This window comes from Chelonoidis abingdonii, chromosome 25, assembly GCF_003597395.2.
Source record: "Chelonoidis abingdonii isolate Lonesome George chromosome 25, CheloAbing_2.0, whole genome shotgun sequence".
In the NCBI taxonomy this organism is placed as follows: Eukaryota; Metazoa; Chordata; order Testudines; family Testudinidae; genus Chelonoidis; species Chelonoidis abingdonii.
The window spans coordinates 12911177-12938340 of NC_133793.1; the positions used below are offsets into that span (position 1 = coordinate 12911177).

General features: G+C 50.8%; 1 protein-coding gene across 4 annotated transcripts in view; it reads left to right on the plus strand.

Annotated features, from left to right (window-relative positions):
• The window catches only part of PTPRU (protein tyrosine phosphatase receptor type U), a 281840-nt gene that overhangs the window by 99027 nt on the left and 155649 nt on the right, over positions 1–27164 (plus strand). For 2 of the 4 annotated variants that reach the window (XM_075060956.1, XM_032802871.2), the window contains exons 2-3: positions 229–357; positions 20408–20482. In XM_075060956.1, the coding sequence (XP_074917057.1) occupies positions 229–357; positions 20408–20482 (204 nt within the window). The remainder of the gene's footprint in view (positions 1–228; positions 358–20407; positions 20483–27164) is intronic. The other 2 variants (XM_032802873.2, XM_032802875.2) reach the window with 1 other exon arrangement.

A 27164-nucleotide genomic window follows, 5' to 3' on the forward strand; every position in this document is an offset into this window, starting at 1 on the left:
CTGTCATGGCGAGAAGTGTGAGTTCGAGTAGTGTAGCCCTGCCCTGGGGGCCTGCCTGCCCCAGGCCATCTGTGAGGGGGGCTGGCAGGTAGTTTCAGCCAGGCATGAAGGTTTTTTCCTTTCTCTCTGTCTCACCTGGGCCCGCTGGCACTTTCGCTGCTGTCCTCTCTCGGCCGAGCGTGCTGCATTTCCTCTGGCACTGACTGTCTCTCTCTCTCCCCACGGCAGCCGGCTGCACCTTCGAGGAAGACGTGGATTTAAACCAGTGCGAGTACAGCCAACGGGAGGATGATGACTTCGAGTGGGAGCTGATCCGCAGCTATGTCATGCCTCACCTGACCTCTGACCTTCCTCATGGTGAGTCGTCTCCTCCTCTCCCCCAGATCTCCCATCAACACCTCCCAGTCTGAGCCTCTCTGACCTTTTCACAGGTCAGACCTATGGGATCCCCCCTGCCCTAACGCAGAGCCCGCCACCTCCTCCCCACAGCCTCCCACTGGCTCTTGCCGTTGCTAGGAGCAGATCCGCAGTACGGAGTCTGTAGCGGCAGCAGCTTGTCTTCTCAGAGTTTCTGCAGCTTGTTACAGAGGAGACACCCATGCTGTGCTCTCTCTGGGAGACAGTACCTTGGTTCGTTCTGATGTGCAGTTTTCTTGATGCCATTTTAACATGAAATTACGTGCGTGTGCGTGTGTGTGTGTGTGTGTGTGTGTAAGCCTAATGCTTGGCTAAAACCCTACAAGAGAGAAAGAGACAGGTGCTAAGTGACATAAGCTTAGCTGTGCTTTGATCGTTGAAGATCTTGCAGGCAGTATTTTTTCCCCCACGTTGTCTTAGATAAAAGACTCTGTCCAGTAACTCGTGCTGTGAGAACAAGGGCACATGTAACTGCTTAGTGGGAAGGGAGAATGAGCCAAATGCAGTGTCCTGGAGTAACGAAGTTGCAATACTGCTCTTCCCATCTTTGGATCAGGTCGGGGTTGTGGCCAGCAGGTTTGCAGGCGAGCGCTGCTGGGTGATGTTTGAGCTGTGTTGCCTTCTTAAGTCTCCTGTGAGCTACGTGTGATTCCCCTGAATGAATTGACTGGCTAATTCCTTCCTGTAAGTTCTTGGCCTGTGGCTCATGCGATAGCTGCAATGATTCAGTCCCTGCACCCAGGGTTGTATTGCTGCATGGAAGGCATTGCACAAGGCGAGTGTGACGGAGACCCAGGCTGATGGGCTCAGTGGTGACAGGGACTGTTCTCTTGGCTTTCTGGGGTTCTGCAGCACCTGCTTGTTTCGCCTGCAGTTAGCAGTGCCTGACAGGCTGTGAATTTGTCCCCGGGTGTCAGACATGTGCCGAGTTCTCAGTCTCACAGTTATGTGTGAAGCCCTGCACTGCAAGGATGAGCCCCAGTCATCCCAGGAGCCTCAGCCTGCTAGAGGAGGCGTGCTGGCCTGGCCCTGGAGTCCGCATGCGATGGAGTGGGATGGCCATTGGCTGAGCCGGCCGTGGCGTGGCCCATGGGGCATCGGAGATGGGGGCGCTGGCGCACGCCGACCTGGCTGTGGGAAGCCCTGACTTTGTGAGTGGCTGGGCTCACAGACTGGAGTGACTCTCTAGAGGTCAAGGCCTGAGGGCTTGGAGCCGGAGGTCTGGGGTTCTCGGCGAGGATACCCGCACGCAGTCACTGTCACCATGCAGAATGGAGGCTTATCTGTGGTTTCCAGTTCCCAGCCTGGGGTGATGGTGGCAGGATGCCCCCTGTTGGCCAAGGTCTGACACTTCCCCCACCCGGAGGAGACCCCTCCCGGCTGCCAGCAGCGGGTGGGAGCAGCTTGTGTCCCATTCTGCGTCTCCACAGTGTCTCCCTGCTCAGCCCAAACCTCCTTTTCTTCAGCTACGCTGTGATTTCAAGCGCCAGTGCTTGCTGGACGCTGGGCTCCCCATCTGCTAGGGGGCCAGAGCCTCTGCAGCGAGGACCCTGTCTCGCCAAACCCGACCATTGCTAGTTTCCGAAAGGAACGTTTTCTTTTTCAAAGAGTTATTCTCGCTGCCTTTACTTCAGTGAGGGGATTGTGGTTGTTTTTAAAGGAGCAGCATGCTCTGTGAGAGGACGGAGGTGTGTGCTCACGGTGTTGCTGGCTCTTGTCATTTTATCGTGATTCTCGCAGTATTTGGTCTTCAGGCCCCAGCTTCTGGAGCCAGGTGAATGTGAGAGGAGCCCAGCTTTCAGTGACGAGAAAACACATGTTGCTCGCCCTCGTGGCTGTGGAGAAAACATTGAAAACAGGAAGCGGGTGCGAGCTAATGGCTGCGAAACCAGGAAGGACTATACAGAGAAACCAAAGTGTGTCATTTTTAAAATGCATGATTTCCAAGCCAGTGCCATGATTTTCCAGGGGCCTGTCTCATGGTTGTTGAACTCCTGGGGTGTGTTTGGTGGATTTCTGCCAATGGGTGCATCTCAACAGCAAGAATGGCCTTGTTGTGAATGCACCGGGCTGGGAGTCAGGGGATTTTAGTTCAGTTCCCAGCCCAGACTCCCTGTGTGACCTCAAGCAAGTTACTCTCCCGCCCCCCCCATCACCTCCCTGTCTCAATTCCCCATCTATAACAAAGGGGTTAGTGATACTGTGGCTGAATTCACAAATGTTTTTGAGCTGCCCAGATGCTATGGTGATGGGCAACTGACACAGTGCTCCTTCATCGCAGTATCCGAACAGCCTGAAGTTAGAGTACCTGATGCTCCGGCTTCCTTCTGCTCAGGCCAGAGCATGGAGAGCGGGTCTGGCACCAGCGTCTGGGAGAAGACAGAGAGAAGCTGGTTTATAGCTCAGTAGTAAAAATGAGTTTTATTAGAGTATTAACTGCTTTATAGAAAGCTCTTTACTGCTCCATCAATCTGACATGGGCTGTTTATCTTGCCAGCTTGGTCATACTGGTGCTTTATTCTGTTTTCCTTTTATTTCCCCTCTTCCCTAAACTCTCTCGTCCTGTTCCCCTCCTGCTCTCCCAGATTGCTCTCCGGAACAGACACAGGGTAGGCAGCCACTGCAGACTCCATGCTGACCTGGAGAGGGACACCTGGAGGAGATCAGTCTTTGAGGCCTGCTCCCGCCACTTGTGTGTGGGGAACGATGGGGGTGTGCGTGGGTCAGTGGGTGTGCTGTACCTTTAAATAAATAACCATTATAACAAAGTCACCTGGAAATGAGAGCTAGGATGGAATGGGGGAGAGACATGATGGGTAAGAGAGGCCGAGAGACAAAAGGGAGAAGGGAAAAGAGGAGCGAATGGGAAGTGAAGAGGGACAGTAAAAGACCAAGATGAAGTAAGAGGAGGGAGGCAAACTCCTTCCGCAGAGCCATGAACATGGTGGAGAGTTGGAGTCCGGTGTCCTTGGATCCTGGTAGCTGTATGGATAATGTTCTCCATTATCAGTGGGAGACGAGGCCATTGACACGGAGTGGAGAATTTGAGGGCAGGACGCAGGGGCCAGGGCAGCCACCTGCAGGATGATAAATCACATCCTGTCAAGCATGTAATGGCTGGTGTGGGTGGGCTCAGCATGCATCTGCCGTGTCTGTCTGTCTGTCTCCTCCCCTCCACTGAGCTTAGGTACCAACGGGATGAGCTGGTGCCTTTTGGGTCTGGAACACGTTCACCTCAGCTCCCTTTCTTCTCTCTCCCACTGTCCCTCTCTGGGCTCTTCCTTATTTATAAGCTGTATCACGGTGGCACTGTGACGCCTTGCTCAGGTCACCCAGAACTGTCATCGCTGTGCCTTAGCAGAAGTGAGCTTTGCTGCTGCTAAGCTCTGTAGCAGCCCCCTGCCATTCCAGCCTGTCTGCTTGGCCAGCACACTCTGCAGGACTCTGCCCGTCCAAACCTGACCTTGCAGTTAGCAATCAGTGAACTCCAGCTCCCCAGAGACGTCTCCCTGCTGCGGTCAGTCTCTCTCGCTGCACGCTCACAGAAGTTATTAAGTTTGCCGCCTGCAAAGAGACACGGAGTCCCCATCAGCCTGCTAGGTTAGCTGCCGACCCACACGTCGCTAGAACAGCACTGAGATGTTGTAGTAAAACAAGAATAAATATATTTATTTATTGTAGTAAAACAAGAATAAATATATTAACAGAGGTTTACATGATTTCAAGTCAGAATGAAAGACACACACAAGGTTACAACCAAACCAAACACGCTTTCTAGCATCTAAAACTTAACTTCAGCAAGTTACAATAATTGTCTAAGCAGGTTTCTCACCTATAGTCAGTTCTCAGTTCCCCTGGGGCTGAGGGATCCACCTTTCTCAGGTGTCAAAAGCTGTGGCCTCTTGTGTCCCTCAGGTGATGGATGCCCAAATCACTTTCTGTTTCTGCTTCTATTACCCAAAGTCCAGTTCTCTGTTTGTAGAGCCTGGACGGCTTCCTGGGGATATGGCCTCTAGCCCCCTGCATAATCCTTATGTGGTCACCACTTGCTAATCTGATGGCTTTGTTTACCTTACATGTAAATGTACTTCCATTGTGTCTGGCCTCCCCTTACTCAACTTACATTGGAGACACAGTCAAGCAGGTGAAAGAGTCCTCTGTCTAGGGTGGGCTGGGCTAATGCACTGCTTGCCAAACACATGTTAAGACCACGTTTCCAGCACACATCTATAACTGTTTATACACTACCCGTACATGCCCCACGCAACAATAATGACCAACGTGTTACTAGTCTGCGCAGGACACCTTTTAGATACAGATTATGACCACAGTGTGTTGGGACAATAAGTATGTGAGGCCTGAAATGAATTATGGGTTGGTGTGCTCTCTGCCAGCTGTTTTTGGAGGCCACCTGGGTCACAGGCATATAGAGACCTCCCCTGAGAGTAGTACACACACCTAGAGAGCGACAGCCTGGCCACCTCACTGGAGAAAGGGGAAGAGGGGAAAGAGAGGACTAGAGAGAGAGAGGTATTTTTTCACTGCAGAGTTAACTCAGGGGGTCTTGTCCCTAGCCCCCTTTCTGTCCACGCACATAACAATCTCCCCCCTGTCCCCCCCCCGGTGCATTCGTGCTTTCAGCCCAGGCTAGCTGGGGGTGGGTTGGATCCCTGTTTCTGCTTTCACTGAAGTGAGTAATCTGCCTGCTTTGCAGGGAGGACAGACCACTAAACCACTTGAGTGCCACTAATACTCCAATGACTTCCCACAAACTAGGACAGACAACGAGGTTTCCCACAATTCACTGGGGAAAGAATGCTAGAGTGGCTTGACTTACTGCAGCCCTATGAACCATGGGATGTGCCCCCAGAAGTCCTAGTCACACAGACGGTGATGAGTGTGTGATCTCAGTGAGGACACTTTGGGTGAAAGTGATCATGCAATGAGAGATTTCATGATGTGAAGGAAAGGAAGGAGTGAGAGGAGCTGAGTAAGGACAATGGAGTTCAAAAAAGCAGAGCTTGACAAATTCAGAGAACTGGTAGGTAAGGGCCCCTGGGAAGAAAATCTAAGAGAGAGAGGCTGTTTAGGAGAGTGGGCAGTTTCTCAAGGAGACAATATTAAAGGCACATCTGCAAAGTATTCTGACATGAAGAAAAGAGGATGAATAAGAAGAGGCCAATATTCCATCAGGAGCTCTTTAAAGACTTGAAAATCAAAAGGGAATCTTACAAAAAGTGGAAACGTGGACAGATTGCTAAGGAGGAGCACTGAAGAACAGCGCAAGCATGTAGGGACAAAATCGGAAAGGCTGAGACACAAAAAAAGTTACACCTAGCAAGGAATATAAACGACAATAGGAGGAGGTCCTTTAAATATACTAGGAGCCATAGGCGCTGACTTCCCCTCTTCCCGGGGGCTCAACCCCCCCCATCACAGGCCCTGCCCCTACTCCACCCCTTCCTCCTGCCTCTTCTCCCCTCAAACACGCCCTGTCCCCGCTTCTCCCCCTCCCTCCCAGAGCTGACCTGCTTGCCATGGAGCTGGGACACACTGGGAGGGAGAGGAAGGAGTGATCAGCAGGACTGCCAGTGGGGGGGAGGCTCTGGGGGGCAAGGGGAGCGGGGGGAGCTTTACTGCCAGTGGGTGCTAAGCACCTGCTAATTTTTCTCCATGACTGCTCCAGGACTGGAGCACCCACAGAGTCGGCACCTATGCTAGGAGCAAGAGAAAGACAAAAGCAAGTGGCGATCCTCTGCTTAATGGGGAAGGAGAGCTAATAACTGATGACATCAAGAAGGCTGAGGTGTTTGATGCCTATTCTGCTTCAGTCTTCACTAAAAAGCGGCTACTTAACACAATTAATGTTAACAACAAGGGGGAAGGAACACAAGACAAAATAGGGAAAGAACGGGTTAAAAATATGTAGATAAGTTAGATGTAATCAAGTCAGCGAGGCCTGATGAAATTCACCCTGCAGTACTTAAGGAAGTAGCTAAAGCCGTCCTGGAACATTAGCAAATATCTTCGAGAACTCATGAATGATGCATGAGGTCCGAGAGGATCAGAGAAGGGCAAACTTAGAACCTATATTTAAAAAAGGTAACTAAGGAGACCCCAGGAATTATAGACCAGTCAGCCTAACTTCAGTGCTTGGAAAGATACTGGACCAAATTATTAAACATCCATGTGTAAGCATAAAGCAGATAATAGGATTATAAGGATTTGTCAAGAACAAATCATGTCAAACCAACCTTCTTGTACAGGGCTGCTAGCTTAGAGGATGGGGGGATGCAGTAGATGTGATATATCTTTATTTTAGTAAGGCTTCTAAGCACAGTCCCATGTGACAGTCTTGTAATCAAACTCGGAAAATGTGATCTAGATGAAATTACTATAAGGTGGGTGCACAAATGGCTGAAAGACCGTACTTAAGGAGTAGCTATCAATCGTTTGCTGTCAAACCAGGAGGGCACATTTAGTGGGGTCCTGCAGGGGTCAGTCTTGGATTTGGTACTATAATATTTTCCTTAATGACATGGACAATGAAGTAGAGAATATGCTTATAAAATCTGTAGATAACACCAAGCTGGGAGGGGCTGCAAGCACGTTGGAGGAAAAGATTAAAATTCAAAATGAGCTTAGTAAAGTGGAGAATTGCTCTGAAATCAACCAGTTGAAATTCAATAAAGACAAGTGCAAAGTACTACATGTCAGAGGGAAAACTCAAAATGCATAACTGCAAAAAGGGAAGAACCAGGTGGGTGGTGGTACTGCGTAAAAGGGCCTGGGGGTTACAGTTAATCACAAATAAGTGTGATGCAGTTGTGAAAAAGCTTAATATATTTCTGGGATCTGTTAACAAGAGTGTCCTGTGTAAGACATTCTGGTATCCCCGTCAGTGGAGCTTTTTAAGACCAGGTTGGACAAACACCTGTCAGGGCAGGTCTGTTTACTTGGCCCTGCCTCAGTGCAGGGGGCTGGTCTTGAGGAGGTCTCTTCCAGCCCGACATTTCCATGATCCAGTAACTCAGGCAGAGCTCTGCAGTTCGGCAGCTCACACCCGGGCTAGGCTGACCTGTGTGCCAGTGGTTCACAGTAGCTCTGCAGGGAACTGTTCCCACAGTGACTTGTCTAAGGTCACCCAGCAGGACATGGGCAGAGTCAGGAACAGAACCCCAGGTCTCCTGGTTCCCTGTGCAGTGCCCTATCTGCTGTCCTCCCCCGGTCTGCTCTTAGGAAGAGTAGGAAAGTCTATTGGGACAGGTCAGTTGATCTGCAGTGAACTCAGAGGAGCAGCATGCTCTGTAGGATCACTGAAGCGTATCTCATCTCAAAGGCCCCGGCTGCCTTCTGCTGCCCCAGAAGGAAGGAAATTCATCCTCACTTGTGGATTAGTTTGTAGAAGATACTCAGGAGTCGATGAAATGCTAGAGCAGCAGATATATAACAGCAGTACCCTGGTCAGTAATGATGGGCTTGGCTTGGAGTGGCAGGGAGGCTCGATCTAAAGTAGGTGTAACTCTCTTGACTGCTGAGATTTCGACAGAACCCTCCCGTGCCAAGCAAAGCTCAGTGGGATCCCTGGGACCCCACCCAACCCCCATGACCGTATGCCATGAGATTCACGTTCCGCCCTCCACGGAGAAAGAAAAAGCGCTTCCCTGAGCATACCGAGAATTCCTGGCCTCCAAGGGCTTGTGCTGCATCTCTGGCCACACAGGAAACTTTACAGCAGAGATTAAACCCATTAATCAGCCGTCTGTGTGCCGGGGCGGGGCGGCGCAGCTCCGAGCAAAGCCAGGAAAAGCCAACACCAACTAGAACGCATCAGAAAATTAAACAGCTTTTTCTGAGTCCATTAATCTGGGGAATTCAATTAATTTTTTCTTTTGTGGCAAAAATTATGGCTGTTCTGTGCACTTAAGGGTCATTGGGCGGGTGAGCCGGATAGAGATGGCTAGAGACACAAGTGCAGGAAGACGCTGGTCAAGATCCCTCAGCCTCTCAGCACATTCCCTTGCCTGCTCAGTTCGCTCCCATCTGCAGCACCTCAGCTGTGCTAAGCCAGACCAAGGGCGTCTTCACTGCAGTGTTAATGAGGTGATCGACGGCTGGGGGTGAGCAGCCACACTGCAGAGCCCTGCCAGTGCTGGTTTTGTCGCTATGGCTTTGGGGGATGTAGCAGCCCATGGCTTTTTGTGCGACTGTAAACTCTCTGGTTGCTCTGTGAGTCCTTCCCAGTGAACTGTGGAACTTGTGTGTCTCTCTGGGCGCACAGGGAGACTTGTGGTGGGAAGGCAGTGGAAGACTATCAGCACTTGAATGGTTTAGTCCTCTCTGCAAAGTGGGTGGGTTACCAGCTAGCCTGGGCTGAAAATATCGCCAAGTTTGGGATTTGTGTGTGGACAGGAGAGGCCTGGGGCAAGATCAGAGTAAGAGCCCCAGGTAACTCTTCTGTGGAGACTGGCCATTCTTACTCAGACTCGGTTATCTTGAGTGAACTCTGGAGTGAAGACCTAGGCGGAGGTTCCGTTTACATGAGGAAGTTGCATTGGTTTAACCAAAGTTGTGATTTTAAACCAGTTTGATTAAACTGGTGCATATAAGGCTGCGAGGATCCTCTTATTTGTGTTTGAATCAAGTTTACGTTGGGTTGACTTATGTGAATTTGAAATTGGTTTAAGCTAAACCAAAATAAGCCATTCTAAGACCTAAAATAAGTGCAGCCTTTTGCTCTGGTTTAACTAAATTGATTTAAAAAACGATGCAGCTTTCCCATGTAGACGAGGTCTTTGGGGGGACTCAGCCGGGTCCGTTGGGAGGTTTTGAAGCCAGTGCTGAAAGTTGAGGAGAAAGCAAGCAGTTCTAGTGCTCCCTGACCCTCCAACCATGGCTCTGACCTCTGTCCTTGGCCTCCTTGTGTGAAGACTGTAGCAGCACATGTAAAAAGGATTGAGAACTCTCACAGTGTGAGCCATGAGTCTTGGGCTATGGGATGTTTTCCTTAATGCCTGAGCTTCTGGAGTCCTGTGATTTAAAAAGCAAGCAACCAACCAACTCCGTACATTTCTAGCCCTCTTGGTTGCCAAGCAAAGCGGAAGGGAAGTTAAAAGAACCCCAAATGTGTTCGTTTTTTTTTTTAATCTCAGGAATTTTAAGCCAGTTGCAGGATTTTTTGGGGAGCCCAAACTCATGATTCCTGAATGTGTGGGACTGGCCGGAATGCAAATGCAGTCAGGTCAAAAGGCATTGGAGAAAAATAAACTTGGTACATGCAAATGGAAAACCCGAGCCACAAAGCTGAGAGGAATGGGCTCTTCTGGGCACTCATTGTCTGTGATTGATTCTCATTGTTCTTCCTGAGTGACCTTTGCCAAATCAGGCCCTTCTCTGTGCCTCAGTGTCCCCATGTGTCTAACCGTGATAATCATCCAGATGTGTAACGAACATGGAATTGATGGAAGCGAAGTCCTCCAGCAGTGCTGTTAATGGAGGGAAGGACAAGAAAGAGAGAGGAGAAGAATGAGTGTCTTTCTCCTTGGGCCTTATCCTGTCTGACTTGTCTAGCTAAACGTCGCAGGGTTGGTTTGTTGGGTGGGGAGATAACCCCCATCCAGTGGGGTGCTTACTGGAGGGGGCTGGGGAAACGCTGGAAAGCAGCTACTGCTGTCTTATCACCCGTCTCCAGTCCGCTCCGCAGCTTGGTAGATAAATAATATTTCATACCACCATTGCCTCTCAAGGGAGCACTTTACAAAGGAGTCTCATGGTGTTAGATTAAAATGAGTTTTTATTGGAGATCAGCCAATTTCAGGGAGCCTAGAATTTATTTGGACAGATCCTGGCTGCTGGCCATTCTCCCTTTGCCTTTTGGTTTGGGTTTTTTCCCCCCAGCTTTCGATATGGTTTCCTTCCCTGCCCGGGAAGAAGGTGGATTTCTCTCTCCCACGTTAGCACCTGGTGTTTTTTGTTAGCTAGGTTTTTATTTAAAGGGACAGCACTGCTGTTCCTAGTATGTCCGTTCCCTTCATACAGAAATCTGGGAGTGATCACCTCTGAGGAGAGGGCTCTGAAAAACTATCATTAGTGTTTATTATTTGTATTGCGGTGGTGCCTAGAGACCTCAAGTGAGATCGCAGTTCCATTGTGCTAGGAGCTGTACATATACCTAGAGAGAGAGCCTATTGCCCGAAGAGCTTGCAATCTAAATAGACAAAGGGTGGGAGGGGAAACATAGGAGAGACAGCTAACTTGTCATCGGCATTGGCTTCACAGTAAAGATGCTGGAAAAGCCTCTGCCATTCTGTTCTTAACGACACTGTTAAATGGGCCCAATCTTTTTCAGTCGCTGCTTCCCAAGATGGAGTCCCCTGGCCTGTAAGCATGGCTGCATTCATTGTTCCTGGATGGACACGTTTACATTTAGCCATATGCAAACAGGCATTCTTGGCTTGCGCCAGATCACTCTGGATCAGTGACCTGTCCTCTTCATTTTGGCCGTTCCTCAATTTTTGTTTCATCTCAAACTTTATCAGTGAGGATTTTAGGTTTTCTTCCGGGTCACTGATAAAAATGTTGACTAGCGTAGGGCCAAGAACTGATCCCACTGGAAACACACCTGCTCGATGCCGATTCCCTGTTTACACTTCTATTGTCCAAACTCCACTTTAACACCTTCCTCCGGAGCCCGTTCTCCGGTGGAGCTGTCCCGCTTCGCTCTGGGTCAAGGGCGTTCAGAACCCAGCTTGGTGTCTCTTTGACAGAGCCGGTGCTGCTCCAGCTCTGTGCTGGAGATAAAGTACCAGGCTCCTTTTCACCCTCTCGAGTTTGGAAAATCGCCTGTGTTCACCGATGTCATTTCAGCCTGGGGATTTCCCATCGCTCACCCTGTCCAAACCATGGCCATGGGGATGCAAAATGGGAATTGCAGCATCTCCCTCCTCTGCCCCTGTCACTCTTCCCTGCCCAGCTTGTAGTCTCATTAGGCGGACAGAGTGATGCTGGGAGGGGCTTGTGGGCATGTTTCACTTGGCCACAGCTTGACTGGCTGCCAAGAAAGATTTGCAGGCCACCAGCTGCCGGGGCCCACATGGGCACAGGGTAGCAATGGCATAAACCCCCCAGTAGATAACTAGCTGTTTAATGCAGTCCAGCCCCCCTCAGCCCATGCATACTTCTGCTCCCACTGGGCACCTGAAGACAGCGGCACCATGAAAACAGGAGGACGGGCAGCAGTGTAACGCTTGCGAAGCAGTATGGGCTTTTTGGTGTGAAGAGATTGTTAGGCATTAGAGAAGCTGTGTGCGCTAGCGGATAAGGTCCTGGGACTCGAGAGCTGAGTTCTAGGCCAGATCACATCCCTGCTCTGTGCCTCAGTTTCCCTCCCCACTTTGGGTATTTCTATTGGGAGCTCTTTGGGGCAGGGACTGTCTCTCCCCATGTGCTTGTCAGGATTGTGGGGGTTCCCCAGTTTAGCCTGACCCCACCGATATTTCCAGTGACCTGGCATCTCTGCTTTCACACAATGTTATTTATGGTTTGTAGCACTGTAGCACCAGGCAGTCATGGACCAGGATCCGCAGTGCGAGGTGCTGTACAGACACAGAGCAAAGGGACAGACCCTGTTGTTTATAAATTAAAGGAGATATCCTGTCTCCTAGAACTGGAAGGGACCTTAAGGTCATTGAGTCCAGCCCCTGACTTCACTAGCAGGACCAAGTACTGATTTTTGCCCCAGATTTCTAGGTGGCCCCCTCAAGGATTGAACTCACAACCTTGGGTTTAGCAGGCCAATGCTCAAACCACTGCCCTGCCCCTGGTCAGTGTGTTCAGAGCGCAGCTCTGGGGGCGAGGGCCTGGCCCAGCTAATCCTGTTGAAGGATTTGACTGAAGCCTCCCCCCAGCCTTTCTAAAAAATTCCTGCTGGCCTCTCCTTGCTGCCTTTTTGTGTATTTAAAAAAAATAAAAATGGAACAACCTGGAGGAGAACAGTTGTTCCTCCCCCCGCTGTGTTGGTTCAGAGCGGCTGCTTCATTTGTTTCCAAACGTTTGCGCCAATGGCCGACAAAGCAGCCTCAGCACGACTCCCCAGCACAGCCGCCAGCCGGCCATTTCCAACCCTTGTCTCCGTCCCCCATCCCCAGCGAGCCAGACTCTCCTCTCCCCGTTTGCTGCCCTTGCCATGAGACTCCAGGAGTCAGCCGAAGAGCCTAGGAGGTCTGTTTGCCAGGAGTCGCTGGCTTTTTCGGTCCTTTGGAGCTGCTGGCGGGGGGAGCTTGCTAATTGGACTCAGGATTGGATTTTCACAGCAGCCTTCAGAGGAATTCAAAGAGACTTTGTTAAATGGAGCTGCTGTCATTTCGCTCAGTGCGGCGGCATCACGGGAATCCTTGGCAGAGAAGTGATTTTTCTCACGGCGCCTGTGAATTGTGCTGGAAAATATGGTTTGATTAAACTCTGGGCTGATCCCTTCCCCCCATCTCATCTCCCTTCTTCAAAGTGGATTCAGCTCTGATAGATGGCGTGAGATCGACAGCCCTGAGCCTAGAAAAATTCAGCTTGCCTGCGGTGGTGGGGCAGCCTTCCCCAGTACCGTTCCCTCAAAGCTCTGCAGGATGCAGGGAATTCCATCTCCGTAGTCACTCAGTGCTTGGCCTTTCTGCTGAGATGGGGCCAGCTGTGGCAGTGGCTATGAGCTGGGCTGAGATCCGCCAAACCTGGGTGAAGGGATTGTCTCATCTCTCTGTGTGTACAGCACCAAGCACAGTGGGGCATTACCGTACCACAAAGAGTTGTTTCTGATTATTTATTTGATGTATTGGGGTTCTGATTAAATCCTTGTCATGAGTTTCTTGACTGTGAAATTGACCCAGTTGTGGTGAAACAAGCCCTGTTTTGTTTTAAAAGATGCACACAAATGATCTCACAGCAGCTGTGAAAGCCTCCTGCTTTTCCATGCGTTCAAATGGAAGCTTCACCCGGGGCTGCTTCTCCTCATTGACAGGCAGATGAGACTGTGCTTTCCCACTTGATTCCTAATGATTCTTTTAGACGTTTGCAATAATATTATCAACAGAACGCCAAGTGCTTTACAAAGCAGGTCAGCCTCATTGTCACTGCTCTACAGATGGGGAAACTGAGGTACGGGGCAGTAAGTGACTTGTGACTGTCACCCAACAGGCTAGGAGAGGAGCTGGGACAAGAACCCTGGTCTCCATAGCACCACTCTGATGTTCTAGCCACAGAGTCGCACTGCAATGCTGAGTTTTGGGGTGGGTTGAAGTGAGTGAGTGTCCCTGTACTCAGTCACCACGCAGCTTTGCAACCCACAGCTGAGGGGGGTTGTGGGAAGGCTGGAGAACAATGAGCTGTTAGGGGTGCGTTGTCCTGTGCCCAGGCAGGGAAATGAAAAGACCCTGTCTCCCTGCAGCCCTTCCCCTCTGTTCCTGCCGTCTAGCAGGCAGGGAGCCCTTGCCAGCTGTCCTGGGGTCGGGTGCTAGCTGCCGAACAGAGCTGTCCTTGAGAGGGCAGCCAGTGCTGTCATGTTTCCTCATTAAAAAGGCAGCGGGGGGATATTGCTTTGCTCAGGCATGGCAGCTCCAGGGGGTGTAACCTCCAGCTTCCCTTCCCTGCAGCACCATGGGAGAGCTGGCTGCTGGAGGATCCATGTCCCTGCAACATGGCTCCTTCCTTAGAGGATTTTAAGGTCAGGACTTGGCTGGGATGATTTAGTTGGGGTTGGTCCTGCTTTGAGCAGGGGGTTGGATTAGGTGACCTCCTGAGGTCCCTTCCAGCCCTGAGAGTCTAGGATTCTATGAACATGCCCGACGCCGCCCTCGTGCCTGGCAATATTCCCCTTGCATGGCAAGCTGGTGACGCTTGTTGCGAGGTGCATGTTTCACAGCCGTGGGGACTGAAGTCCCCTACGTGTTCCTAGAACACAGGCTACACTGGTGAGGGCAGAGCAAAGCGCTCTGTCGGTGCCCCTCAGTCCTCCCCGAGACAGACCCCCTCTAGGAGAGAGGCCGGCAGTAAGTCCTGGGAGGTTCAGCTAAACTGGGCCAGCCCAACCCTGGGAACTGCAGGGAGAGTTACCTGCAAACTAGAGGTGAATAGAATCATAGAAATGTAGGGCTGGGGAGGACCTCAGCTTTACCTAGACCATAGCCCCAGGGTGCCTAAGAGGCCCTCTCCTCCATCCTCCCACGCTGAGACAGGGCTAAGTACACCTAGTCCGTAGCCCCAGGGTGCCCAAGAGGCCCTCTCCTCCATCCTCCCACGCTGAGGCAGGGCTAAGTACACCTAGTCCGTAGCCCCAGGGTGCCTAAGAGGCTGTCTCCTCCATCCTCCCACGCTGAGACAGGGCTCAGTACACCTAGACCATAGCCTCAGGGTGCCTCGGCATTGCAACCCCCCTGCCAGGGCGAGGAAGCTGCATACAGGGGCACAGCGTGCCCACCTGTGGTTGTGTGTGGTATAGCTGCACGCGGCAGGGCTAAAGCAAAGCCCAGGATCCCTTTCCGTGCTCTCTGGTGCTGTGGAGCCACTTGTCCAGCACTTGCAGACAGGAGGACCCGGAGCTTAGGAGAAGACAAGGGACCAAAAGCACAGTGTCACCCCCCCATGAGAGAGCACAGTGTATGTGTGCGTATGTATGTGTGTCAGCACTGCCCTGGATACAAGATGGCTGCCTGCCTCTGTGGATGGGATTTAAAGGCCCAAAACACAGTTGAATAACTAAAGCCGTCACGGTGCCTAATGTTTCAGGTGGGTGGGTGGACATGCTGTCTCCATTGACAGGCCAGGCATATTCCAATGGGTTGCCCCGCTGTGCTGCTCTGTTGCACTAGCGGCTGGGGTCGGGGGAGCAGCAGTGAAGAGGTTAACAGCGTGCCCCAGTGTTTGCAGTCCTGGCACATGTGTGATGGCTTTTCACGTGGAGCCCCACTTTGCTGAGCAGAGTGGCTGGTTCTGGCAGCTCTGCCGCCAGCTCCCCAGGCCCTGCAGTGCAATGATCGCTTTGGAGTGAGCCACAGGGGCTGGTGAAAATTTCAGTCCGTTTCCCTCAGAGGTGTGTTAACTCGCTAACTTGTTCCGTTTCCTCCTGGCGCTGGCTGCACGGTAAGAGCCACCTCACCCCGCTTGTGGATTACATCTCCCTCCGGCTCGGGTGTTCTGGAGGGTAGAAACTGTTCTTCGCTGGTTTCTTTGTGCCACCGATGGTTTTTGTCTGCACCTGCTTGATGCCACATCAGGCTTTGAGCTGGCTGGGCTCTGTTGCTTTATGGTGTGAACTGAAATACTAACAGGGGAATAAATTGCCAGGGCCCGACAAGCGGGTCCCATCTTGTCCTGCGGGGCCAGTTTGTAAGAAGCTCTAATGGAGTCTTTTCACCAAAACCTTTTCTGTAGTGGGACCCTCCTCCCATCTAGCTGGGAAAGGGCAGGTGGTCACGATCCCAACACCTATTAATCTCCAGGTTGATGACCAAGTGACCCAGGTCACTGGCTGCACTCCCAGTCTGCCTTAGCAGCCACTGCAGACTGTTGCCACCTGGTCCATGTTCAGCAGCGTTCGGCAAAATGTGCTGGTGCCAGCCAGGTCAAGCAGGCAGCTGTTTGTTTAAAAAAAACTTACCCCCAAATGCTCACAGCTTAGCAAAGAGGAGGGAGAGAACGGGCCAGGAGGGACCACTCTCCCCTAGGGGGGAACCCACCAGCTCAGAGCCGGTGCACATCAGGGGTGGGTCCGAGAAGCCCACCCTGACACTGTCTGTGCTGTCCCTGCCCTGTGGTAAAGAGAGGCACCACTGCATGCCTCCCTGCCCCCCGCCTGGCGGGGTCAGAGAGTTCCCAGGTTGGTTGTACAGAGCACCTGGTGTCATTGCCCAGAGGATCGCTGCACATTGTGATTGGTAGCGCCGAGGTGTTCCCAGCCATCCATGATAATTGTGCACCCAGCCCTTTGCATAGCATCCTTCTGTATCCGGTTTTGCTTCTGCTTTGAATGCCGCACACAGCGAACCCCCATGGGGCATGGTGTCAATCAGCACGTTCGCCAGTGGGAAACCCCTGCAACGGAGCCGTTTACCAAAGCGGGCACCAAGCCCTTCCCACGCACAGAGCTGGCAGGAAGGGAACGGACCAACCAATAAATATCTCCATTTATTCGCTGGGATGCACAGGCTCTTATTCTTACGGGGCAGAGGGAAGGTAGGAACTGCCAGACTGGTGTGGACTCCAGGTCTGTCTAGCCCAGGGTCTCGTCTCTGACAGTGGCCAGCACCAACTGCTGCTGAGGGAGGAGAACACCCAGGAGAAAGACAACATGCCCCATCCATGCCTGACCACTAGGTGACACTGCCGATGAGCATTCCCCTTCATACCCCTGGTGGTTAGGGGCTGGACCGTGCCCTGACCCAGGAGGGTTTAGATCCCTTCCAGGACACTGGAGTATTTACTAGCACAACAGGGTAGAGTCTCACTCTCCATATAAATGTCTAATAAAACCTGTGAGTTGCATCATTTCATGTGTGACTGGCAGGTGCTCAGACCCTGCAGTGGTGAGGCTGGTAGAAGAGCCTGTGATACCTCCCGGGGGTCCTCAGGGATGTGAGGCATCTTCCCCCCACCCCCCGCTCCACTATCATTAGCATAGGAAGCCTTTTCTGTGCCTGCCGGGGATCAGCTCCCCAATTCCACCAGCCCTCCCCCGTGGGACCCTCAGGCCCCGCCGTTGCTCTCCAAGGTTGGCAATGGGCAGACTCCAGCCTCTGAGCATCTCCCTGACGTGTCCAGCCCCTGTTCCACTGGATGCTCACAGTGTTCACCAATGGGCTGCTCCCAAAGGGACGGTATGGCCCAGCGTCCCAGCACCACCTCACATCTCCACGGCGCTTAGATATGTTCATAGTGAAATTAAATGTAAGTTTATTTAACAAGCCCAGAGATTCAAGTGACAGCGAGTAGAAGTACTGGAAACAGAGGGCTACAGTTCAGATACACTCATACCACACATTCTGGAGCCTAGACTTACTGACACAGACACTTTCCTCTTGCACACGGCACTACTCACCCAAAGCCCTTCTGGGGTTTTACAAGCTGGCTTGCCTGGCCTCTTCCATTCATGAGAGAGTCATGCTGTGCGCTTGCCTTCTTGGTGCCCTCACATGGATCGGGCAGTCCTTTGTTCTCTTTCATAAACAGGGTGTCCCGTGCTGATTGTTCTTTTCCTGGGGCTTCCCATGGTGAATTCACAACCTTGTGATTAGCTTCAGGCTCAGGATGCAAATAGCCCGTCATTGTGAAGTGGGCAATATACAATGACCAGACAGAGATAAGTGTCAATTACCCAGTCTGACAGGAAACTGTCCAGGACATATCACCACCTGCTGTCCTGCCTTACCTTACGGAGATAACTTGCAGTGTAAATGCGTCACTTCTTAAGAATGATCTTTACGTACATTTGGCAGGGATTGCGATGACCGGGGGCTGCTGGCTCTCGGTAGAGACCTCACATGCCAACCTTTGGTGAACTATTACGTGGATATCCAGTGTAGGGGGTCCCTGTAAAACCCTATGCACCGTCTGTGCTCTCTGCACCAGGGGGTCCCGGGGTCACAATAGCTGTATAGACTAGACTAGAATTGGCCTCAATGATATCTTGTGTCCGGGAGTTCATAACTCTCTTGAGTATTTGCACAACTGCGGCATACTGGTGCAAATGAAAGTGAATCCCCCACACATGAATGATTTGTGTGTCTGAAGGTTTGTCCCCAGCGGTGGATTAAAGCACTGCAGAAAGACTGCGGACTGGTGGGTGTGTCTAAGCTGCACTCAGAGCTGTGACTGCAGCACCTGTAGATGTACAGAGCTAGCTTTGATCAAGTCACCTCCAATCACACTCGCAGTGAAGCTGCAGCAGCGTGGCTGGCAGCATGGGCTTGTGGCTCTGGTACATACCTGGGGTCCCAGGTGGGCTTGTACAGTTAAAGTGAACAAGCTACGGGCTGCAAATGTAATTTGACGAAACATCTTCTAACCCCTCGGAGTCATGTATCTGTTAGCAGCAATCAGGAGCGATTTGCTAACAAGGAGAGGGAAACGTGCAGACGCGTCATTGCTTCCTGCAAGCCCTTACAGCAGCGCTGGGCAACCTGTGGCCCGCTGCTTCCCGCAGCTCCCATTGGCCGGGAACGGTGAACTGCGACCACTGGGTGATTTGAGGGGGCCGTGCCTGCGGACGGTCAATGCCAGCAAACTGTTTTGCGACCAGCAATCCGATTACCCTGATGGGCCGGGCCGCAGGATGCCCGCCACTGCCTGACGGACTGATGCCTGCCACAGCCATGATGGAAAGCCATGCTGTGTACGAGAAAAGGGGCATTCAGACATACCAAGTCCCTACAGCTGAGATTGGGGCACCATCATGGTAGGTGCTGTACATCCGTGTCGTCAGTCACACCGTGCCCCTGAGAGTTCACACTCTAGACAGACAAAGGAGGGAGGGGAAACAAGTCATGGAGGGGGGAAAGTGACATGTCCCAGGTCACCCGGCAAGTCTATAGCAGAGTAAGGTGTAGACTGAGGTCTCCTGACTCTTAGTTCTGGGCCTGACCCACTGGCCCACGCTCCGTCTTAGTATGCACGTAGTTTATAATCTCTTTCCTCATGGAACACAGATCTGAAATCCCTGCGTTTTAGTAACTCGCGGTGGCTCTGAGGAGATGTCACCACAGCTTGAGTTCCACACCCTGCCATATGTCTGTTAAGTAGCGAGATTTAATTAAAAGAGCAGAAGTACTGCAGGCAAACATCTTGGCTACATGCCGTGTGCAGAGGCCTAGGTCTCAGGAGGTCTAGAACCCAGAAGGGATCCTGATGACCCACATGGCGACTGAAAGCACTTAGCCGCCGTGTTGGCTGCAGAACGGACTCTCCGTGCTTTGGATTTGGATTCCCCATGGAGCGCTTTTAACAAGTGCTGGAGAACTCCATGGGCACGTCCTGACGCTTTGCCTTGAGCCAGTCGCTGCCTGCAGGAAGGCTCCCAGCTTGCAGAACTCAGATCTGAACCCAGCCGGCGATGGTACAGAGCGTGCCTTTGGATTACGTGTCCGTGCAGGCAATATTTGCTCTTTCAGTGGCTCTGCCCTGTAATCATCCTCTCTCATTTTGTCTGGCTCTGCTCCTCTTCCTCGATTCGTAACATAACCTAACTGGCTGGGAGAGACACTTTTGGGTGATGAAATGGGGGAAAGACTAACCCACCTCCATTCAGTACAACGGCAGAGGTTGAGGTCCATCTCCCAAGTCAGGCATTCAGCAGCTGCCGCAGCTGGAAACCGAGCGCCACTCAATAGGATTAAACTAGCTGCTTTGGTGAAGCCAGGTCCCGCCTGTAACCTCTGTGCTCTGCTCGCTCACCTGACCTCTCGCTATTGGCCTCTTGCATACCTGGCGTTTATGTGCATGGGCAGATCTCCCAGGAGCGCGGCCCGGGCAGCTGGAGGTGGAAACCTTTTGGCAGGGTTGCAACACTTGTCAGGCCCTCAGCGCTCCCCGGAGGCTGTCACCTGAAAGATCCTTGGTTTCGGAGCAGAGCTGGGTGACGTTTTTCAGACAAAACTTTTTTTTGACACAAAACGCAGACTCAGGGCAAGTGAAACATTTCATCAGCTTGTGCTGAATTCACTGAATTATTTCGGCCAAGCAAAGAAAAAGTCCAAATGTTTCCTTTTTGCTGTTTTCAGAATGAAACATTTGATTTTTTTTTTTAAATTCAAAATGACTTTGTTTTGAATTGTACTTCAATTTTATTTTAAAACAAAGGTTAAAAAAATAATAAAACCCTGGACAATGATAAGCTTTGCTGTGAGTCCAACCAAGTGGTTAATTTGACCTCACGACATAAATATTTTGTTTTGCCAAAAATAAATGGTGTTTTGCATTGAGCCGAAGTGATTTTTTTCTCCCAATTTTTTTTCAGTTCAGCCACTGCATCGAAAAATCAGTTCTTCCAGCAGGGCTATGCCACTTCAGCGGGGAGCAGGATTTATTTTAAGTAACTGGGGACTGTTAAACATGAGTGCAGTGTGATACTTCATTAATTGACTTGTGAGTGGGAGATAGCATGCCTGTTGCTAGGGTTATCTAGCACTTGTGCTCTGCCTGTGGGCAGATCCCTGATTTACCTCTGTAAGGAGAGTGTGACACAATTAGCCTTTCGCAGTTTAAAAATGGTACGTGTTTGCTTAGAGGGTGACTGGCGGTTTGCGCCTGTCTGTCGCCACCTGTTGTCTCTTGCCTTATACGTAGGTCTGCGCTTAAAACTTGGGTTGATATAGTCATGTCAGTGAGGAGGAAGATTGTTTTAATGACATTTTTGTACTGGCAAGCGCAGGTATACGCATGTATACTGGTAAATAAGAACATTTGCCGATATAGTTTATTTTGACCCTTTCTAGTGTAGACAAGCTTAGCTTATAAACTCTTTGGGGCAGGGACTGTTTTTCCATTCTGTGTTTGTGCAGCACCTGACACAATGGGGTCTGGCCCATGACTGGGGTTCTAGGTTCTGCTGTAATGCTACTAATTATCAGACAATCACTCTACAGTTTCAGCAGTGAGACTAGGCAGAGCTGAACCCAGCAGTTAGCACGGCTTTGGTTTTGGTGGCATTCTCTTATCAGGATGGAAGACCAACCAGTTGCGAAGGGTTTTTCCGCAAGGAATGCCCGCCACGTGGCTGGCAATCACGGGGACGCCTAAAGCTTCAGGAGTGTGGTAAGATCGCCAGTAATGAGAATGAACTGAATATCCAGTCAGGTCACCTTAAGGACCTAGCTAGAGATTAGGGTGACCAGGCAGCAAATATAAAGAATTGGGACAGGGGATGGGTGGTAATAGGAGCCTATATAAGAAAAAGACCCACAAATAGGGACTGTCCCTATAAAATTGGGACATCTCGTCACCCGACTAGAGATTGATCCGGGTGGCGCTGGATCTGCAAAGGAGGCAGCCTCCCTTTAGAGTTTGCCTTGAGCGTGATGAAAATGTGTGGCAATTACTGTGAAATGCTGTTATTATTGTCTCACTTAACTTCACCGTAATGCAGTGGTTTTGAGGTTGAGAGGCTGTATCGGTAACTTAACGATAAGTTAATTGCAACAGGGATGTTGTAATTATCCCCCAAACCAATTATAAACCCGGGAAATTCAGAACTGCAGTTATACTAAAAAACCTTTCTTTCTTTCTTTTTCTTTCTTTATGCATTTCTGACAAAGAAAGAGTTAAGCAGCCAAACCACTTTGAATCTGCCCTGTAGTAACACCATGCACTAGCCAGCCCATTGTAATTAAAGCATTTCAGTGTTTGTGTTCCCAGATTAGATTAAACTGAGTTTTAAAAACCTATTCCAGATTCAAATATTTTTTTATACCTCATGCCATTGCTCCAACCAAGCCCCCTGTGCCAGGTACTGTACAGACCATAGGATCATAGACATGCCAGGCTGCAAGGGCCCTCGAGAGGTCATCAAGCCCAGCTCCTTATGCTGAGGTAGGACCAAGAAAACCTCTAGGTCATCCCTGACAGGTGATTGTCCAACCTGATCTTAAAAACCTGCAGTGATGGGGATTCCACAACCTCCCTAAGCAGCCTAATTACCCTTATAATTAGGGAATGTTGCCCAATCTCTAACCTAAATCTCCCTTTCTGAAGATTAAACTAATTACTTCTTGTCCTGCCTTCAGTGCACATGGAGAACACAGCCCTCAATGTAGTTGAAGACCATTGTCATTTCATAGAATACCAGGGTTGGAAGGGACCTCAGGAGGTCATCTAGTCCAACCCCGTGCCCAAAGCAGGACCAATCCCCAAATGGCCCCCTCAAGGATTGAACTCACAACCCTGGGTTTAGTAGGCCAATGCTCAAACCACTTGAGCTATCCCTCCCTCCTCAGGCTTTATTTCTCCAGACTAAACATGCCCCCCCCACCACTTTTTAACATTTCCTCATATAAAAGGTTTAGAAAACCAGACCTCATTTCTCTTGCTCTTCTCTGGACTCGCTCCAGTTTGTCCACATCTTTCCCAAAGTGTGGCTCCCACAACTGGACACAGTACTCCAGCTGAGACCTCGCCCATGCTGTGTAGAGCCAGGACAGTTATCTCCCGTGTCTCACATACGACCCTCCTGTTAATACAGCCCAGCATGAAACTGGCCTTTTTCGCCATATAGAGTTAGAGACATTCCCACTCCCTAAGAACTTGCAATGTAAGGAGGCAAGGGGTGGGAGAAAGGATCCATTACTGTACAGATGGGGAATTGAGCCACCCAGAGATTAAGTGCCTTGCCCAAGGTCACATGGGGAGATCTGTGGCAGAGCTCCTGAGTCCCATCTGGCCACAAGACATCACTGTACTACTTAGATTTGTAAGTACACTAGAGCTACTGTAGAGTGTTCAGTTTTCAAATGATATTTGTAGCATGGTGGCATTATAACAGGGGTCGGCAGCCTTTCAGAAGTGCTGTGCCGAGTCTTCATTTATTCACTCTAATTTAAGGTTTCTCGTGCCAGTCATACATTTTAATGTTTTTAGAAGGTCTCTTTCTATAAGTCTATAATATATAACTAAACTATTGTTGTATGTAAAGTAAATAAGGCTTTTAAAATGTTTAAGAAGCTTCATTTAAAATTAAATTAAAATGCAGAGCCCCCCCGGACTGGTGGCCAGGACCCAAGCAGTGTGAGTGCCACCCGTACCATAGGTTGCCTACACCTGTGTTATAAGAATATCCATGCTCTGGGCTTCTTTCCTCTAGCTTTTGGGATACCATCCCTGTCTCCGGGACAGAGGAGCTCCCCTCTCATATTCTCCTAAATACATGGCCAGATTTTCAACAGACCCTGGGGGCCGAGCAGGCGTGCAAATCTAGCCCCGAAGTGTCCCAGTGGGATTTGCTGGGGTCAAGAAAACATGGCCCTGCACTCTTCTGAGAATTTGGCCAAGTCTGCATAACCCCCTGGGATTGCTGGAGTTCTCCGCCTGCCTGGAGCTGTGCTCCGAGTGTGTCCCTAACAGGCTGCGGAGCTGGGGGTGATGCTCCCATGCGTCCTCGGCGCTGCTCAGCTGCCGATCCAAACATGCATTGTGCTTCAGGTTTTACTCTCCACTTCTCTCAGCGAGCGGTGTACGTGGCTCAGGTTCCAGATTTCAAATCGTCCCTACCATCTAGCCGTTACTTATATTGTTAATCATTGTTACTACTCCCTAGTGGGGAAGGCGGCTTAGGCTTGACCACTGCTATTCCCAATGGATTCCCGTGGGTGGAAGCAGCTGTGATGGGCTTTGCAAAGGCTCAGCGTCCCTGTCTGCGTGCTGGGAGTGCTGATAACAGGCAGCTGATGAGCTGTGTGGGAACGTACCACCCTCCCGAGCTTTAGATAAGCACACACAGTAAGATACTCCTCTGTGGTGCTCACCATGAGTCAGTCTGAGCTGCCTCTGTCTACCAAAACCACCGTACCTCAGCAATCTGTAATGTATCAATCCTCACTGCACCCATTGTATAGATGAGGAGCTGAGGCACAGAGAGGCTAACTACCTTGCCCAAGGTCACCCTGGAAGGCGGTAGCAGCAGAACTTGAAGCCAGGTCTCTGAGGGCCAAAACTCGCACCTTCACCACTGGACCATCCTTCCTTTCCTTGGCATGGGAGCCCCCTTCTGTCACCCTTCCTGAATCCTGTCCCTTAGTAGGACTGTGCCCCACCCCACATGCCCCTGGGATTGCGGGAGGAAGGGCAGACAGCTCTGTCCCAGTATGGGGCTCCAGACGGCTCAGGAGAAGAATATGTGTCTGTTTCATTAGAGCACCCCCTGGAATTCACCAGGCTTTGGGTTTTGTTCCAGACCAGATCCTCTGCTGGTGTAAATCACTGCATGGAGCGGCACTGATTTACGCCAGCTCAGGATTTGGCCCGCAGAGCTCAGCACACGTTCACAAGCTAGGGCCAATTTGGTGTTTTGCAGAATTCATGCCACCATGACATCAGCTACCCTTGGCTATTTGATTTGATCTCCTGAAAGGTGAAACGGAAGTGGGGTGGGGACGTGCCAGGAACTGGAACAAAAGAAATTGCTCCTAGATCCTGAAGGGTAAACCTCATCTGGGCAGGAGACAGAGCCTTCTGGGGGGCCAGTCTGAGACTGGAATGAGCTTTCGCAGGAGCCATCCTCAACCTTCCAGAATAGTGAGACAGTCTTCTCCGCCCTGCCGTTGCTTTCTTAAAAACAGAGCAGTCTGCACAGAACGCCTCGAATATTCCCTCTCGGAGACAGGCCGAACCACACGTGTTAGTAAGGCAGCTTAATGCCCGATTGGAAGGTGCTCACGTACGGTGGGGATGAGGACAGGACGAGAACCCGAACAGAGTAAACTGGAGTCAGAGATGGAGAAGCCCTAACATGTCTCAGCCTGTCCCTGGCCAATGCGGTACTGGTCCCTGCGGAACATTCCCCAGAGGAGCCCGTATGAACGTAGCCAAATATCTCCCAGCGTCTTTCCATGCCTGACGCCAGGGGCCTGCGCATGTCCCCCCGCCTCGACTGCGATGTCATTTCTCTGAGTTCTCTCCAGCAGGTTAATTTTAGTCTCACTTCGTTGTCTGGCTTTTCTGGGAGGAGGCGAGGCTTTCATTTATTAATGAGCCCCTGGCAGATTGGACAGAGAGAGCGATTGCTTTCGGAAGACGGCCCTTGGCTGCGATTCAGATGTCAGCGGGCTGGTGATGGCTTTCAGGGTCCCTGCTTTTCCTGGGTCAAATGGAGCCAATCTCATTAGTGCAGGAATCATTTTGCTGGGGAGAGGGGGATGCACAGGCAGGGATGGAAAAAGGGGAGAGAGAAAGAAATCTACATATTAGCTCTACGTTCCACAATGGATTTTGACTCCCAGCAATTACACCATCTTCTCCCTACATCAGCCTAAAACGCTGCACAAGGACGTTGGGCCCAGAGGGGTGGTTTCATTAATGGTGGAGGGGTAAGCAAACCCTCAGGAGCCCTGGCAACAGGAGGGCTGGCTAAGAGGCAGTGTGGACAGGCTGCTAGATTCCCACTGAGGAGATCTTCTTCTGGTTCTAGTTGTTGTGGTGGCACATGGTTTAATCATGTCCTTGCCTCAGTTTCTCCTTTCCTCAGATAGGGATAAAGGAGGCCTCTCTGCTGTCCTTGGAGGAAGAGCTCTACAGAAGGGGTACATGGTGTGCCAGATCCTCATCTTGGGGTATATTGGTGCAGCTGTGTGGACTTCAGTGGCGCTATGTTAATTTACCCCAGCTGGGGATCTGGCCCTGTGTGTGTTTAGGAAGGAGTGATGTTGCCTTTCTGTGGCTGCACGCAGAAGGGACGAGGTACCTACTGTTGCTGGGGTGATCAGCTCCCCCTTACAGCTTGGAGGCGTGTGGTTCTTTGGGGGCCAAGGGAGGGTGGTTCTAAGCCTCGCTGTGTGTGAGTGAGACAGATTTGTCAGGCCGTTGGGCCTCTGTTCTGCACACCTGGGATCGCCATGATGTGGCAGTTTCTCAGGCCCTCTCATCTGCAGTGTGCACCTTTCACTCTCCCTGAAAAATCAGTCTCCCTTCCCCTTGGCAAATGGACAAACGCACCATTTCCTGCTTCCTGCCTGCTCTCCCCCATCCCTGTGCCACTTTGGCCAAGGGCTGGGATTTTTTTCACACATCTGCAAGCAGCTGATGAAATCACAGAAAAATGGCTCCATAGTAATCTGACTGGAAAGCAAAAAAACCCCCTGAAACTGCAAAAAGCGACATCGTCACAGATCCAGTGCTACATTGGACCTCATGGTGGCACACTCCAAGCTAGAACTCAGATCCCTGCTAAGTGAGCTAAAAGAGACTCTCCCTTAGCTGCTAGCAGTATGGGGCCCATAACACACAATTGAGTAGTTCAGATTTCATCCAATAGAGGGCAGTGGTGCATGCATGCACTAGCCCTTTTATTACACTACTGTTCTTTCCTGAAAACCTGAGTTGCCAAGGGAGAGTTCTTGGAAGAGAATAATGAGGATTAATTTAAATTAAACAGTGGTAAAAGCTATTAATAATTAAAGGACCACTGTCAAGAAAACAATGGTAGATTTAAATAAATGACTTGGCTTGGTTACTTACAGCATCCGGTGTTATTAAAATGGAAAGAACATTAATAATCTCATTTTCATTTCATTGTGTCCCTGGCCTTGGTGGCTTGAAACTGCAGGCGATCAGGTCTGGGATTCAGTCACATGCTAACTGCTGGGCCAGTCCTGTCAGCGTCACCTTCCCATGCCTGGCCTTATCGCTCTTTGGCAGCTTCCCTGGCTTTCGCTGCAGTGTGATGACTACGTATATGGTCTGGGGGTTAAAGCAAGGGGCAAGGACCACTGGATTCTGTTCCTAACTTGGGGGGTGTAGCTTAGGGGTTAGTGCAGGAGAGGGCTAGGAATCAAGACTCCGTGGTTTTGTGCCAAGCTGTGTGAGCTGAGTGTAGTTTAGAGGACAGAGCAGAGAGGCTGGCTGCCAGGACTCCTGGGTTTTATTTCTAACTCGGAGGGATGGGGGTTGTTTATGGACTGGAGGAGGCTGGGACTCAAGACTCCTTCATTCTGGCCCAGACTCACAACGATACTTAGGTGCCTAAACCCCAGATTTAGGTGTTGCTGCTCTCTGCAAGGCCCCTGTTC